The 17,053-nt window shown below is 46.7% G+C and overlaps 1 protein-coding gene across 6 annotated transcripts in view; it reads right to left on the bottom strand.

Annotated features, from left to right (window-relative positions):
• Nucleotides 1-17,053, bottom strand: part of TNIK (TRAF2 and NCK interacting kinase) — a 163,865-nt gene that overhangs the window by 118,985 nt on the left and 27,827 nt on the right. For all 6 annotated transcript variants that reach the window (XM_074834267.1, XM_074834272.1, XM_074834268.1 and 3 more), the window contains exon 2: nt 16,644-16,709. In XM_074834267.1, the coding sequence (XP_074690368.1) occupies nt 16,644-16,709 (66 nt within the window). The remainder of the gene's footprint in view (nt 1-16,643; nt 16,710-17,053) is intronic.

The raw sequence follows: 17,053 nt of genomic DNA, 5'->3' as shown, positions 1-17,053 counted from the left end.
TCTATGCATTTTTAGGTACCTCTGCTCCACACAATTTTATTAGAAGCCTTTGTACCCATTAAGGCCTGAAAGAATGAGTGCCAATGGCCTTTTGTAGGTTAATCCACAAGAGATCAAGAGAGTGCAAGACATTCTGTCTATTAAAATTACTCATTTTACAGTATAATAATATGAATATTAATACTGTCCATTGAAAAAGTGTGTTAATTAGGATGCTGGCAGTTTTCTGGACCACTGCCACCCAAAGTAAGTACTCAGGGTTACATGACTATTCAAGCCGAGGTCCCTTATCACTGTTAACAACAGCGGCACACTCAGTTCCACCACAAGAGCCAAATAACCAAAATAATTAATGAGGGAGCAACCTACAGAGGGTTAACATTACTTATTTTTCCTCTACTAATTTCAGTTATTCCCCTTCCTAGAAAAACAGTATTTAACCAGACCACAAATAATTTGCATAGCGCACATGTGCTAGCTGCTAGGAGGTTTTTAAGCAAACAGAACAAATGCCTCATTAATAACTAAGCGCCAAGAAATGCAGAAAGAATTTTGTACCAGACTACCGAAAACCATAGTAGCTTATTCTTCTGACACTTGCCTCAGATTAAACACTATGCTCCTTTGACAAGACTAGTCTGGGAAGATGAGAAAATGGAGAAGGCGAGGTCCATGTACATACAGGAAGGACACATACCTGAGAGGTTGCTATAGTTCATACACAATTTTCTTATGCAGGTAAAGCTTCCAGAAGCTCAGGATGAGGCCTGGTCACGGATATGTTAATAGCATGTAGATGATCTTTAACAGATACGATATTCCCCCTTTTCAGTTTCTGTGTCTATTTTTATCCTATAGCACAGGTATGCAATCTTCACTGTAGTCTGCTCATCTCAAGGTTAATCTTCATTTTCTGCTAGCAAAAGGAAAGATCAGCTACAGACCAGACACCAGTAAGGTCTCCCAGACACCCGGGTATTTACAGACCTGATGAACCAGGTGTCAGCAAGCATCGTGCCCCAGAGGAAACAAGCAGACGTGGGGTCCCGGGTACTGCTGACCCCAGGACAGCACCACCGGGTCCCCAAAATGCTTGAGATTTGCAAACACATTTTTCTTCCACTACAGAATAAACTCCAAACCTTTTGGAAGTTTCTGCAAGAATGAGATTTGCACTGAAGGGTCCAATTTCAATGAAAAATCCATAGGTTTTGTTTGGCTCTAGTATTTTCCCAAGGGGGAGAAAAAGCATGTTAGACCCCTTGGACCTTGCTTGTTCTGCTTCAGGGGAGGTATTTTCATCTGGGATCACTCTAAGTTGGGAACACAAATCCAAGTTTCCCACCTGTGAAGCCACTGTCAAGGTTATAAAGGGTTGAGTCCTTCGACTACTCGGAGAGGTTGCAGTCAAAACCTGTTTTCACAAACTGGGGTTTTTCAGCATGGTGGGACTGACAAAACTCACAGTGTATCGCCCTCTTCAACATATTAAGAAATGCTAATTCTGGCTCATATCCATCAGTCAGGAGATCCAATTTCTCTTGTAGATCCTCCAGCAAAGCCTCCTAACCCCATTTAGCCACGAGGACTTCATTTTCAGAAGCTCTCGGCGCCCTGACCCACAGGTATGTCAACACAAGAAGGAGGTCTACCATTACAGCTGAAGGTCAGGTCCCTTTTTCCTCAATGTAAACTAAGGCATCTAAAATTAAAGCAGCCTTCTGCAAGTGTGGATGACCAGGGCCTCTGGTTTTCAGATTCCCAGCCTGACATAGGGGGCTGCAGACGAGATTTCACATGTGCATGTACACACACGGGCATGAGGTAAGAGAGAGGTTCAAACACAAAAAATTTAGGGCTATTGAAGACCATCCGTTCGAAGCAGCTGCTGAAACCTCTGATTTCCCCAGGTTACTGAGCACTTTGCTGCTTAAATCTCTCCCTGGCCAGAGCTATCTCTTGTAACCCACCAAAAGCTAATCCTCTTTTTCCTGATTTCACCTCTATCTTCTCTTTTCCCCCCCTCTCCGCATGAGTGCAAAGCACCTTTAATCTTAATTTCAGATGTATTTTTCATGATGTTGCAGATGTGTTATCTGCAGCTGACAGTATCCACCACCTATTTCTCCTTAAAGGACACTGCTTGACCTTGTAACAGCTTCTGTGTCTCCAGCTTTAGAGGCTGAGCCTTTCTATTTGAATGGATCACAAATAATCACTTTTCTGTATCCATTACTAGCAGTGAACCAGCTACCCAGAGAGCTCCTGCTTTGGGTTTGGTTTTTTTCTTTTTTTTTTCCTCCGAATGCAGCATTTTTCCCAGGCAGAGACATATTATTGCAATTCAGACACTGACAACTGTGTAAATCACACCCAGGCAAAAGTTATTGATGACCTCATTCCAGTAAAGTATGAGATGATCAGACTGCCCCACGGTATTTTGATCATCTGAGAACCCTGAAATTGAAAGTCGCAGGCTCCATTTTGCTTGGAAATCTAACAAAAGGCATTAACTGTGACAAAAGACACTTAGAGCATTTCTCTTAAATTATCTCATTTCACACCAGCAGTAACAAATACTCATTTTCCTTTATTAATACACTCTCCTTGCCCATAACGGTTCTAATTTTTCTAATTTTGAATTAAAATGCTTTCAAGTTATTGATCTTTTCTTCTGTTTTTATTAGTTCTTGTATACAGTCTAATTTTAAGGATACGAACAGTGCATCCAACACAACCACCTTTCCAGCAGACTGGTCTCCCAGGAGTCAATGCGATTAATCTCTCCTGTGCAAGACAAGTCACATTCTGCAGCCCCAGCTCCTCCACACTGCTGGTGTGCTTAGATGGGTACTCTCAGATCTTTGTGCAATTAGCTTATTTATTTTCAAGTGCCTTCCCAAATAGGTTGCGAACAGTCACCAATAAGGGAACAAAAAAACCCTAACGGTTGAAGCAGGTGCTGGAGCTTTCAGGAGCATTTGCTCTTGCCCATCATTGGATTTCTCCCCACGCCAACTCATCTGCGGGCTCATGCAACCCAAGCGATATTCCCTAGTTTTGGAATAGGGTTGGAGGCAGTAATTAGCAGAGGCTAAGGCGCACACTGCTGTAGCGATGCCAGGAACTGCATCCCCTCCCCAGGGATGCAGGCTGCCCTCGCAGACCAGCTGGGGCTTGTTATTCCCCCACATCAGCGGGCACATCCTGCTGCCGGGACTCAGCCAGCGTGAGGGATGGGGCTCACATGCTGCCCCCGCTCCAGCCTCTTCCCCCACTGTACTTCAATCTAACCGGTGACATGCTGAGTTCTTGATAAACACAGCCCCAGGCACTGTTACCATAGGTTTAGGGCTCTTTCTAGAAGAAAAGTGACAGATTTGGAAGAAGGCGGCTCATCTACATCACGAGCTAGCCCAAAATTATGCTCTTGCCATCAACCCTTTGGCTAATACATGTCCTTTGCTACATGCCCTTGCTGGCTGCTGGCACTGCTCTGCCTGCAAGCCTGTTTCTGCTGCAGAACAGCATGGGAAAGGCACCAATTTTCCTTGGCCATGACAAGTTTCAGTTAATACAGGAAAACTTAAAAAAATAAAACAAAAAAAAAAAAAAACCCAACCCACCCAAAAAACCCCATGTTAGCTGTAAGGGAGAAAAAGGCTTCAAGATAGAGGTGCAGCACTGTAGTGTTTAACCTGGGTGAACAAATATGCTGTTCGTACTCTGCAGCAAAGCTAAACACAACTGATCCACAGAGCCCAAGTCAACCCAGGCCAAAGACACACAGAGCTCGAGAGCAAGGCCCTCCCTGCCCCCGGTGCCCTTCCGCAAGCAGAGCTGTAACTGGAATCTCTCGTGCCCCGCACACCCCGGCATGCCAGCACAGCCGCACGCGTGCAAATCCATCTACAGGCCAAGGAGTGACGCGGCAGCCAGCGTGAAGGAAAAACCCGCCCTGTCTGTGCTGGCTTTTAAAGGCTAGACAGCAACAGACCTCGAATCCAACTGTTCCCAGGGGGGCTGAACCCCATGGGCAGCAGTCACTGCTGGGGGGCCAATGCCCCAGACCACCACCCAGCCGAGCAGCTCCCTGCGGTACCCACCACCCCAAAAACCCCCGACTCTGTGCAGATGCGAAAGGCAGAGTACCCCAAACCAGGTCACAACTGCCATGGCTCTTCTATCCCAACAGATGTTCTCAATTTTAAAAAAAAAAAAATTAAGAATACTGGAAGAGCTCTTTCAGTAGATGTTCGAGGGACCAGCTTGCTGCTTAGCTGCTATAGAGGATTTTTAAGCTGAGTGTTTTCTGTGTGACTGGGAGGATTCACCCACTGGATGCTGCCCTTCAGCACCAGGGATCAAGGCTTTGATTTTCTGCATTTTGGGCAGTTTCGTGATCACAGCAAACATTATCTTTGCAAAGTCCAAAAGTGTAATTTTTACATTGCATTTTAGAAGCCTGCTCCTCTAACACAAGATTTCCATTTTCTTTTGCAAACTACCCCTCAACGTTAGCCCTATTGGCATTCAGATACACAATTTGCAATTCATCTGGAACAGGCTATTTACAGAAATTCTGCTGAATTGGCTGTCTTTCTACTAGTTATGTAGAGAAGAAAAGCTTTGGCCTCGATCCTGGACCTGCTGAATTAAAGTGTGAAAGAGAAAATCTCTGAAGCACAGAACGCGAAGGCATTTCCACTGCACACCAGCAGTACTGCCCACTTTGGCTATAACTGTAATTGCTCTAACAAAACAAGAGACTAATGGCAAGTTCAGTGGTATCTGCAATTTTTCCTAAGCCTGATCACTGCTTACATGTGAATTTCTACTACCATAAAACATAAAGATGCATTTCCAGCCTTTCACACTGTCCGTAAGAGCTTCAAACTCTAAAGAGGTTTTTATGTACTGGATGGGGTCAGGGCAGGTTGGCTGCAGACTTCTGAATCCTCAAGTTAGATACTTAATGAGGCGTCATATTCCTAACTAATGGTTTTGCTCAGGGACAAACTGCAACACCGAGGAAAGTTAACATAAAGACTTATCAACTGCAAGATGTGCTGGAGCAGAAACATCCCATCTTTTCAAAAGGGGATGCAGAGCAGGAAAAAAAGAGTAAGGATGAAATGGCTCCCTGCCTGCATCTCACTGATGCCAACGTGGGGCTGGCCTCAGAGACCCTGGCAGAAGAGATGATGGTCTCTCCCAGCACATCTCCTCTGCTCACCAGACCTCAGCACTGGCACCAGCAGCATGCCGGAGCCCAGGGATGCCAGTGATGGAGCCCAGAGATGGCACGTTGTGCTGCTGACTCCTATGGATGCCACTAGCTGCTCAGCACTTGGAAGACCACACCACAAACCGAAGACTCAACTCCTCACTACGCTTTGTAGGGATTTTTTTGTCATAGAGAAGTGGTAGACCTAATAGGTCTGAACATGGATATACAGGTGTTGGAAAATGTGGGCAGAGATCTGAGCAATTCTCGAAAAACAGGACTGCTACCATGAACATCCCATTGCAGTGACGCGCTTTTCTTTCTGCTCCTTGGCACGAAGCAAACCAGCTGAATTCACAGCAGAGGTAAGTGCACTACTGCTCTCCACAGCCATGCCTCTGTCCTGGCTCTACAGGGACAGATCCATCACATTTAGTTGAAAAGAAAAAAAGTTTAAAAGAAAAATCTGCTTAAATTTGTTTTCTTTGCCACTGAGGTTAACATGTTCAACCCTTCCTCAGCAACAGTCACCTTAAGTCTGGGTTTTTTTAAAATGCAAACCAGTATTGTCACACAAGACACTGACCCAACTGCAGGCACACAGCCCTGCCAGCCCAGCGCCCTGGCCATTACACCCTCACCGCAAAAATCAAGGATAAATGGAGAGGGAGAAGGAGAGGCCTTGGAACAAGCTCTAAACTTTCCTTCCCAACCCTGTCTGGCATGCCGACCACTACTTACCATTACAATGGGGTTTCTGAAGAAAGAGTTTGGATGAGACCTCAGCAGCAGAGGCTCCCATCCCATCCCATCCCATCCCATCCCATCCCATCCCATCCCATCCCATCCCATCCCCTCGGAGTCCCCACCAGGAACCCCTGCAGACACCCCAGTGTGGCTTGCCCAGATGGAGGAACGACCCTGAAGTTCACACACCAACAGTTATTTCAAGGAAAACACAATGCCAACCTGTGAGGAATCAATCACACCTTTTAACTAATAAGGAGGCATCCATGAGTTGTTTTTTTTTTTAAATGTAGCTGTTTTACTGGATAAGCCTGATCTCATTTGATCTAGATACCATGCAGACAAACAGAAAATACATTTCTTCACACTGACCCTGTTAAGAAGAACTGTAACGAGCTAACACTATTTGTTTATTTGGAACTCAATAGCTAGACTTACTGAAAAAATATCCCCACTCGGCACTAGCTGGAAAATAAAAATTACATCAAGCTTAGGCAACATCCACTGAAAGGCGATCAGATGGGAGCATGGTGCATTGCCCGTTCCCTGCAGCTGAGGTGAAGCATCACCTCCAGCACAAGAAGCATGTCACGCTAATGGGCCTTGCCCTGATAAGGTGCTTCTGCCTCTTGATCTTTAGTGCCCACGGAGAGCTAACAAAGCCAGCACAGCTTCCAGACTGGGCTTGTGGGCAGCTTTGAAGAATTAAATATGGACATCTGAAATCCGATTCTGTCCTTTATGCAACTCTCTCCCCTCTACAGCTCCCATTTTCACATACACTGGGCTGGATTACCTCCCTGTCCTTCTTTGTCCCCACATGCTCAGGTCATTTCAAGAATCCTTTATCATCAGGTTCAGCTTTACAGCAAAAAAAACCTAATGATCTGCAGAAGGCTATTCATTTTGGAAACTCACTGCCACAGGTTGCAAGCACCCCTATAACACAGTAGAAACCAGGGCAGAGCAGCATCCCTCCCACTCCGGGGTGCTCCTGCTGCCAATGCTGCTGAGGCCCTTGGTGAAACCTCCCAACAACCCAGGAGGTTCCTACAGTCCCTGAGTCCAACTTACACACTCAAGGAGGGACTCACACCAAGAGAAAGCCCACCAGCCCCAAGCCAGCACGCAGACTTCTCATCCTTTTGCAGACCTGCAGGCCACAGTTGAGTCTCCTGGATGCATCCCATACTTCACGTCCTCTCTGCTGGGAAAACTAAGGTGATGCATGAAAAAGGAGCACGTACCAGCAATTCTTCTTGAAGAACACTGCCCTGCCCCAACAGAGAGCAAAAAATCTTGAGGAAGTTTGAGAATACAAGTAATCCCTGGGGTGTTGGCACGCAGGTCTGTAGCTTAGCCCAGCCCAAGGTAGATGACCGCTGGCAGGGACCTGTGAGCCCCAGGACATGCAGCACCGAGCGCACAAGCAGGGATGCTCTGCACCCCCGGGCAAGCGCTGAGCCCCGCATCCCCATCGGGGCACCGGGAGAGGGGTGGCTGTGGCACCTCAACTTGCTCCTGGTACCACACAGGGCTCCCTGGGCTGGATCATCAGAGCTCGTGTTAATGAAGACCCAGGTTTCCCCGCAGCCCTCTCCAGCTGACTGCAGTGCTGGGTGAAGCCCTAACCAACCTCCTCAGCCACCTACGCAGGGAGCAGAGGGAGACAGGCTGGGGGACAGCGTGGCACAGTGGGGATGCTGGGCTCCTAGCCACATGCTTCCACAAGCACATTCAAACACAAGAATTTAGAGACCTAAACACACCAAAAATTTTAAAGACCAAAAAAAAAAAAATTATGCCAATCTGCCATTCCTATGCAAGGAGAGGAAAAAACCCACAACATTTGGAAGCAGGCTGTGTTTGCTTGGCACTTTCCATCTTTAGGTAATTAGTGTAAAGGGCTTCCCAGGTAAACCTAAGAATAAACTGCAGATTTCAAGAGAGACACACTTCTCTCTGCAGTGAGCCTTCAAAGCGTAACCAGGAGAAGACGCAGAGCTCCAACCATCACTTGGAGCATCGCTTGCCTTCAAGTCTTCAGGGTCAGCCACAAGACAAGCTGCATCAAAATTTGAAAAAATATAAAAATGACAAGCAAGAAACATCTCTGAAGACAAATACTCCAGCATCCGTGAACACCTCAAATACACAGCCTGGACCAACAGTTACAGGCTACTGTTCCCCCCACTCTCTTCTCTAAACCTCCCAAAAAGTCCTCCCCTGCCTTCTTAGCTGAGAGTGGCACCTTCAGACCTACTTTTCAGTGCTTCTTTAGATTGTTTTACTCAGCTGACCTACAAACAGCTGCTGTACTTTGCTCCTCTGGGAACCAGCCTCACCCCTAACCTTTTGTTTTCAAAATGTTGGTGCAGGGGCACCTAGCACACTACCTCCTCACAGATGGCTTTCCAACACGGGTACCACCAAGCAACTCCCAGCTCTGACCCCAGACCACCCCAGTGTTGCTCTGTTTCTGATTTTTATGGGGAGAAAGGTGAGGACAGGGATGGGAAAGGAGCAGAGACGAGTTCACTTAGGAAAGGTCACTGGGGAAGTCCGCAACAGCAGGACTTGGCCCAAGGCTTCCTGCACACGGCATTAGGCTCCACCTCACTAGGCTAACCCAATGCTCTAGGTAGAAGCTGGTACCTACTGATTTTTGTTGTTGTTGACTTGTTTCTAGTATTTAAAGAGCAAGATGCTCCTTATCTGCTGCCTTGCAGCCCAGAGTTACCATTAGATCAATATATATTAACAGCAAATGCTTTTATAATCCACCCGAGTGTCACAGCATCCATACCTCACCTGCTGCCCATGACCACACCCTTGTAACATACTACATACTATTGTAAGATATTACAGTGACCAGAGCAAAGAAAGCTTCAGTAGGATAAGAAGCTGCACCTCCCAAAAGGGAGAGTGATGCTTTTACAAGCAATAACCCTGATTTTGAAAAGCTGGCTATTTTCTAAACAGCTCCCCCCACACCCTTATCTCCCAGGCCCAGCAGCACAGTTGGTAGCTGGATGCCCAGGCACATCACCATGATCAGACCCAAAGAGTCTGCCAAAGTCAAGGGACTTTGAGCAACCTCAAGAGCAGCTGTGCAAGCACAGACCAGCCTAACAACTCATGTGGACCAATTTCTCCTGGGGAGCTTGAAGACCTCTAGGCAGTGAGTCTTCTCAGACTTCAGTATTAAATATAGCTACATGAGTCCACATCCTCGCTTCCCAGACTATTCTGCTGTCACTCTGCTTGCGTAAAACATATCCACATATCCAGCAGCATTGGGCACAGCCATGAAACATATGGATACTTGGGCTGTACAGTCAGCCAGCGAATTGGGCCACTCTAAGTGTCCTCACAGAAGACCTGAGAAAGGACAGGGCCAAATTCCCAGTCCAGTCATTCCTATGAGATAGGAGAGGGTGGTTCTGGACATGGTGCTTGAGCAGAGCATCTTCTAATCCCCACAAGTCAAGAGGGTTTTTCCTCCATCCTTCCTCCATTGACTTGACTTAGCATTAGGTATTTTTTTGGCCTGCAAAACTGTGTGGTATTTACAGAAGCAGAGCATCCAGCAATGCAAGGGAGAGTGGACAAATGCCATTTCACAGACATATTGGTCTGCTCCTGACCTTCACCCTGCCCTTTCCCATCACAAACTCCAGAGGCAGGGAAAGGGAATACAGATGAAAAGGGGTCAATACAGGAACATTTGTAATCACCTTTTATAACCTGCATTCTATAGGACTGAAATGTGAAAAGCACCTTTCCCTTATATTATTCAGAAAGCAGCAAAGTTAATGTGACATATTGGCGCGTAGGTGTGTGTGGGCTGGTTTCTTGGGGGGAGGGAGGGCTGAGGGCTCTCTCTGTTTCAGAGAAGTGAAGCAGCACAAGATGTACCAGTTGCTCTGGTAACAAAGCTTTTTCTTTTTTCTTTTTTTCTTTAAAAAAAGTAAAACATCATTTTAAGCATTTTCCAGTTAAGACTTCCTTGCCTGCATAGCAAAAACAAGTCCCTGTCTCAGAAACACACACGCTCCATTTGAGTCAGCAAGGAAAGGACCTTCTCTTCTAAAGATATTTTGACATCGTAGGGAAGCTGATAAATTGAGGTCGCCCGTTTTCCTTCTGATAACGCTAGCATACGTTATCACATACCAGTATGCCAGCCCAGCCCCTTCCCACGACCCGGTAAGAGCTGATAAAAGCCCAGCACCACGCACAAGCCAATGCCTGTGGGAGCAGCGGAGACCCCCATCCCAGTGAGCATCCTCACACAGCAGCACCGCCATCCTCTGCCGGCACAGGGAGCCACCCCAGCGGAAACAATGGCTTCATATTTAATACCGTGCTTGTAATATGGAAGCATTATAAAGCAGCTTGTAAGTCTCACAAATCCATTCACGCTCACACGGCCCTTACGCGACCTTGAAGATGTCGGGCGGGCAGTGTCCGTCCATGCGGGTCCGTATCTGGATGTGGATGTGAGCAGTCCCAGCCAGCATCAAAACCATCCCAGCGGAAAGAAAAGCCCTGGATAGGGCACGTCAGCTCGGCACTGGTTAACTGCTCTGCTGCCCCAGTGGGGCAGAGGCAAGGGGCTTCCTTGTCCCAGCCCGATGGAGCAGGCTCTCAGCGCAGCACCAAAACACAGGGAAAGCTGGGGAGCCACCCAAATCAGAGGGTACCGACCCCTCACATGTTTGCCTCAGTCTGCAGAGACTGTCAGACCATGACAAGGGATGGCTATTCATGTACACGCACATATGGTTACACTCAGCCGGCCCCGCCGTGCAGCAAAAGCTATCTCTGAAGAGGTTGAAAACAAAGAAAAGGACCCAAAGCCAAGGATAAGACTCTAGAAGAACCTATCTGGCCCAAGTCACACCCAACCTCACAACACCACAGTTCATTTTATAAACAATAAGAAGGTGGGAAAAGGGAAACGCTTACAACGCACCTTCAAATGCAATAGCTGGCTGTCTAGGGTTGAAGCTGTTGGTTTAAATTGCAGGATGATGGGGCTCTGAATTCCTTCAGTGGCCCATGAAAGCGATGACCAGGTGCCCTTGCTGTGCTCAGGACCACCACACAGTAGCCACCAGTGCAGGATGGGTGTCTGGACAAGGGGTGGCCAGCAGCGTGACCTGGTCTGCAGGGAATGCATGCACTCAGCCCCGTCTCTCAAGCAAGACACGGCAGTCAGTCTTCAGCTATAAAAGCTGTGTGTGTAAGCCAAGATTAATTCTTTACAGCAACAATCCCCAGGAAATATTAATTGTGTGCAGCATGGTAACTCTTCCACATGGCTAAAAGCAACGGTGATTAATTATGAAACTATTGACCATCAGCCTTTTGTAAAGAGAAACAATAAAACAACTGATTATTAAAAACAATTAATGTCATTCTTGACTCAGGCTAGTTATCTGAACTGCTAACAATGACCCAGGAACCTGCAGAGTCTCTGTTCTCACAAGGGCTGATGCAAGGGCCCGGTGCTTGATCAGCAGCAGTCAGGCTAAGCCGGACCTCAGGCAGGCTAAACATGGCACAGACTGCACATTAGTTACCTTCTCATACCTCTCTTTCAAAAAAAAGTTTAAAAAAAAAATCATCTCATAAAAGCCTTTCTTTAGAATATTCACCTGCTACCCCACCAGCCTGCAGTGGTGGGATGCCCAGGGGTGCCTCGAGGAAGGATGCTGCTGGGCAGGGGAGCCCACAAACAGCACCTGCAAGGGCAGGACACACGTTATCCCTCCTCGTTTGGCATCTGCAAACTCCAGGACAATCTTGCCGAGCACAAGCTTGTGCTTGGGACATTCTCAGGGACCAAAGTCTCCCAGGAGCCCTGCTGCTCCCAGCTCTCCAGCAACAGGTGACCTTGGATTTCAAATGCTTTATTCACTCTCTCATGTTCATCTACTGGGTCAAACTTGGGGGGCTGCCTCCAGGTGGATCGGTCCTGGCTTCTGGCAAATGCCAGCTGGGTAATAAATAAATAAACCCTGACAAAAGACACTGCAATGCATTTCTTCATCCTTTTCCACCACAAAGAGCAATTGCAAAAACTGTATCTTCTTCAAATGGCTGCCTGACTTGGGCTGGCGGAGGACAGGGATAGCCCGTGGCCAGGCACCCTGCCTGGAGGTGGCTGGTGGCACCCTGAGGTGGCTCCTGGGGGTGCCTGCTCTGCCCCATCCCACGATGATGGAGGAGCAGCTCCCTGGGGAGCCACAGCTGTGAGACTTGTGGCTCACGGATCCCACACGCTCTAAATTAGAGCGCAGAATAATGCTGCGTAATGGCTTAGCGATTATATGGCATTTACCAGCTAATTAAACAATCAATAGTTATTGTGCAGTTATGGAGTTAGCCCACAGTACTGTATCTTGTACCCTGTAAAATAAAGCCTTGCTAAAGCTGTAAATGGAGAACCGCATCCCCAGGGCACTCAGCAAAGCAGCACTTGGCATTAATGACCGTTGTCCTCCTGGTACCGTTGGGAAGAAGCACGTGAGTATGTAATCTCAATATCATTTATTTCCCCTTCAACACTGTAAAACAACACAAGATGAGAGAGGCAAAGGTTACCATCTGACCTATTTACTGATTTTTTTCACTGTTGCAAAGCCTTGCATCAAAACGCTGCTTTGGTGATGCTATGCATGGGCCACGTGTGAACGCCTGTGGGTAAGCAGGTCTAAAAACACCAGGGGATTGCTTTGGTTTTTAATATACTCAGTCCACAATAAGCAGCCCACTGTATGTCTTCCCCCAGCTTTGTAATGATCTGTTGAAAAGGTATTTCTGAGTAGCCTAATATCCTTTTACTTTCAACCTGCGTATTTATTGGTGTTTGACACACCAGTGGTTGTGGCCCTGATTCTGTGATTTATCCTGGCAATCTAAGCATACACAGTATTTTAAGGACTTTTTGCTTGCTCTCTAATGCAAAGTAGAGATAAGCAGTAATAATAATGTTCTGGAACATAAAAGCAGCGTTTCCTCACACTTTAGATAATGCTCTAAAGGGTCTTAGCGATTTTTGTGCTTACAATTTTGCTTTCAGCCATCAGCTAGCTGCTAAAAAAGTGAGGCTCAATTCCCCAAGTCCAACTCATTAACTTCCTGTTAGCCATTTCTTTAAGCACCTTAAATAAAAAAAAAACAAAATCCAAGGACACAAAAACCCACTACTGCAACAATGCCTGGCACAGGAGCTAGCAAGCTCTCAGACTTTTATCAGTTTACAATCTGTAACATTAGATGCAGGTTTATTAAAAAATAAAGAAAAGCTTCCGATTCAATTAGAGAGATAAACCATCACCCGTGCGGTCCCTCATTAAAATAAAAATCAAGCTATTCACAAGAGATTGTTAAGCAGCAAACAAGGAATGTTACTTCTCTCTGCAATTATCCAAAGTGAAGAACTTGTGGCTGGGGCTAGAGGGGAGAGAGCAGAGTGGGTCACTGCTGAGGGCTCCTGCAGCGTTCAGGTGTCACTGGGCTATGGCCAGAGCTGGGAAGCACCAAAGTGCTGTTTTAACCTGCAGTCCTGAGCAAACAAAGGCCTTTACTTGAAAATAGAGATCAATCTGAACAAGTTATCTTTGCCTCTAGAGCCCAAGCCTCCAAGAACACAGCTTTAATTTACAGAAACATTGTGTACCACCTGAAAGGGATCTTCAAGTCACAACCCAGAGAGCAGGATCAAAGCAAGACGTGCAGCGAGGTTCACCCCAATGCCCACACTTCAGCAGAGGGGTGCACTCCCTTTGGGAGCTCCTAGTGTGCATTAGACTTGGCCAATAAGTCTTGTCTCCTACGAGCAAGAAGGCACATGCTGTGGCAGGGGCTCCCCAACCTCTCCAACACAGCGGATCCTGAGGCTGGCTCCATGAACCACTGCTCTCTGATAGCTCCTGTTACTGTGGTACTACCACACATTTCTCAGGCTCCCCACCCTGTCAGGCTGCGATACCATTGTTACAACAACGTAACCGTGCGCTTTATCCTATAGGATTAATGGGAGGTTTGTCCCTTGCACGTGTCCCTCCAGGCCCTGGGCAGGCCAGCTGGTTACCACAGACCTGTAGTCTCCAACACAAATACGGCCACGCAGCAGCCTTAGAGCTGGCTCCTACGTCAAGTTTTCTGGAGGAAACATCAGGGCTGCAGGCCTGTTTCGGTGCTCTTGCAGCACACAAATATAAGATGCTCTTCCCTGTCTGGAATAAGCATCTCACTTCTGCCTCTTCCCAAAGGGAGAGTCGCTCTTCTTGCTTCAGAGAGGGACCAGCCATGCGAAGGGGAGGCGATGCTCACCGGGTGACCGCTCCTGGCAGAGAGCACAGGACCTGCAAAGCTCGGGCTAGGAAGTCGGCACTAGAGCAGGCACCACAATGAAGTAAGTATTCCCTCCACATCTAAAAATACAGCTAGAGGCACACACAGCCTCTAAGAGAGCAGCAATGTGCGTTGGGGGTAGCACCAGCATAGAGGGGTGTGAGTACCCCAGCCCCGCCTGAGATGGTTTGAAATGGCAGTGACACAAGAATCTCATTACACAGGACACTGCTCCTAGGTATAGACCACTGCTAAAGGCTGTTTTAGAAGAGAGCCAGAAGGCCTGTGTGTCTTTAACGTTGATCCATTTGTTTTGCTGCAAGAGATAAATAACAGTGGTGGTATCTGAAGAAAAAGAATCGCAGAGATCTTATTTCTGTGCTGGGCTTTAGGGCAGAACACCATAAACAGTTATGTATGCTTTATATCATAGTCTCCTTTTGTTTATAGAGCGGGTGCTACTCCAAGATTTCAGTTTAAGAGAGCTCTGAAGTCAGTCTTAGCCTGAACTCATACCTCAATACTTACTAATTTGGTTTGGACAGCAGCATTCCCCCCTCCCATCACCATCCCGTCTGGCACCAGTACCAAGTGAATCACACCGAGGACAATCCGATTACTCCAGCAAGTTAAAAAACAGGTAGGAGAAATATTTTTTTCTTGTACAGCAGGAGAAAAGGGGAACACAGAAGTGTTCACCTCCCAGAACGTCTACACTTGGACATTTCTGGGTGGTTTTTCCCCACTTTGAGGTAACACACAGATGCACTGAAGAATCAAACACAGCAAGAGGAAACCTGATCAGCAGAGCTGTGCAACCAGCAGCGCCAGCATCAGCTAGCTTATTTCCCTCTTCTGCTCTCCACAAAAACATGACGCTTTCAAAAGGCTGTTAAAGGCGCATAGTTTCCACTGATTGTTACAAATATGCACCAGTTAAAATTAGGTCACCCTCTACCATTATTTTAGCAGCTGAGAAGAAAAACAGTTCAGAAGGGAGCTCCCACGGTGGGGAGTGCATGGTGGAAAAACAACCAATACCAGAGGGGACGGCTCCCTCGAATATAACTTTGATAAGAACAGTTTTGGTGTGGGTTTTTTTCTTTTTTTCTTTTTTTTTTTTAAACTTATTCCAGTTAAAAAATGCACACATTTGAAACTCCCGAAGTTCCAGTTCATCTCTGGTTCACTTCAATCCCTCTATCCTCGTACTGATGGGATTAGCCTACAGCAGCAGGAGGACAGGGAAACCAGAATTCAGAACAAATTTTTACTGACAGGTAGCTTTTTAAGCACCCTTCTCCTCTTCAGCAGGGGCAGCTCACTGTCTTTTATCACATGACAAGCAAGAGCTGTGCCTCCAAAGCAACGAGTAAGAGCACACGAATATATTCTTTTCTATAGTCAAAAGATAATATGGGCTTCACAGGTAAACATGATCTCTGTGTGTACACATATAGAGAGAACTTGTACCCACACATACAGAAGTTTTTGGAGAACGGGGCCCAGAGGAGCTATTGTCTCCCAGCAGACCCGAAATATATGGGAAATGCCGCATGCAACCATGCTGAGAAACATCTCCCCACCATATATTAAGACTGAAATAATTCAATCCCTCTGCAACCCCACAAGAATCATCCACAAAAAGACCCCACCAAGACAACAAATTCTGGAAATCCCCCAAACTAAGAGGTGTTTAGGACAAGTGGTGAAATTTAGCAGCGGGTGGATGTTTTAAATATTCTTGTAAAGAAGTTCATGAGTTTAAAACTCTGTTCACCACAGTTCCCTCACTATTCTCATTTGAAGAGCTGCTTCCAGATGTTTATAGAAATTTAAAGCAAGCCTATTACTGACTGTTGTGTTTTTTCTCCTGCAGCAGGTTTCTGCCAGTGGAAAGGGCGGCAGCCAGCCTGCGTGCGAGCAGAGCACTAGACTGTAGCAAACTCATTTGGCAGCCTATTGCAGCCATAAACTCAGCTCTTAGAAGAGATCGAGATTTATCTATTAAAGCACAGACTTTTCACTCCCTCCTCATCATATAATCAATAAAAAGCAACTGGGGGAAGAAGAAAAAAAAGCGATTTATTTTTTAGTGACAGCTTCAGAACTAATATGAATTGCTTATTATAAAAGCTCTGTGCGCTACACGGTACTTGCACACAAGACCAAAAAGCCCAAGTTCAGCAAGGCCTCTTGTCAGGCCTGAAGTAGGACAAACCTAGCGAAGATGATGTGCTGGGATGCTCCATGTTCAACGCATGGCCAAGGCAAACAGGATCGCTTCAGGTGGAGCCCTTACCTTATAGACCTGCCCATAGGTACCATTGCCAACAAGCTCCACCAGTTCAAAGATTCCTGCAGGATCCTAGGAGAAAAGGAAGAAAAGAAAAAAATTTAATAAGCAATACTTACAGATTTCTGCAAAAATAAACATTTGACAAAGACAGATCAACTGGCAATGTTTTGAGTGCTTTAAGTTTTTTGGGCAGCCCCAGGATCAGCATCCCAGTGAGGAGGTGCTGTCCCAGTGGCAGCCCTGCAGGCAGCACGGCTCTGCCCAGTGCTCCCACCTCCAGCACCGGGGCTGGGAGATGTCAGGCTGGTGCCTGTGAGCGAGCACTGATCCATTTGACTGTCATCTGCTTGAAATGTGAACCCTCGGTGTATTTTTTTAAACACAATAGCAACTATTTGCTATTATAACTTAGG

The sequence above is a fragment of the Strix aluco genome, chromosome 9 (genome assembly GCF_031877795.1).
Source record: "Strix aluco isolate bStrAlu1 chromosome 9, bStrAlu1.hap1, whole genome shotgun sequence".
Lineage (NCBI taxonomy): Eukaryota > Metazoa > Chordata > Aves > Strigiformes > Strigidae > Strix > Strix aluco.
Note: the sequence above shows the minus strand (reverse complement) of the source record. Positions and strands in the feature narration are given on the sequence as shown.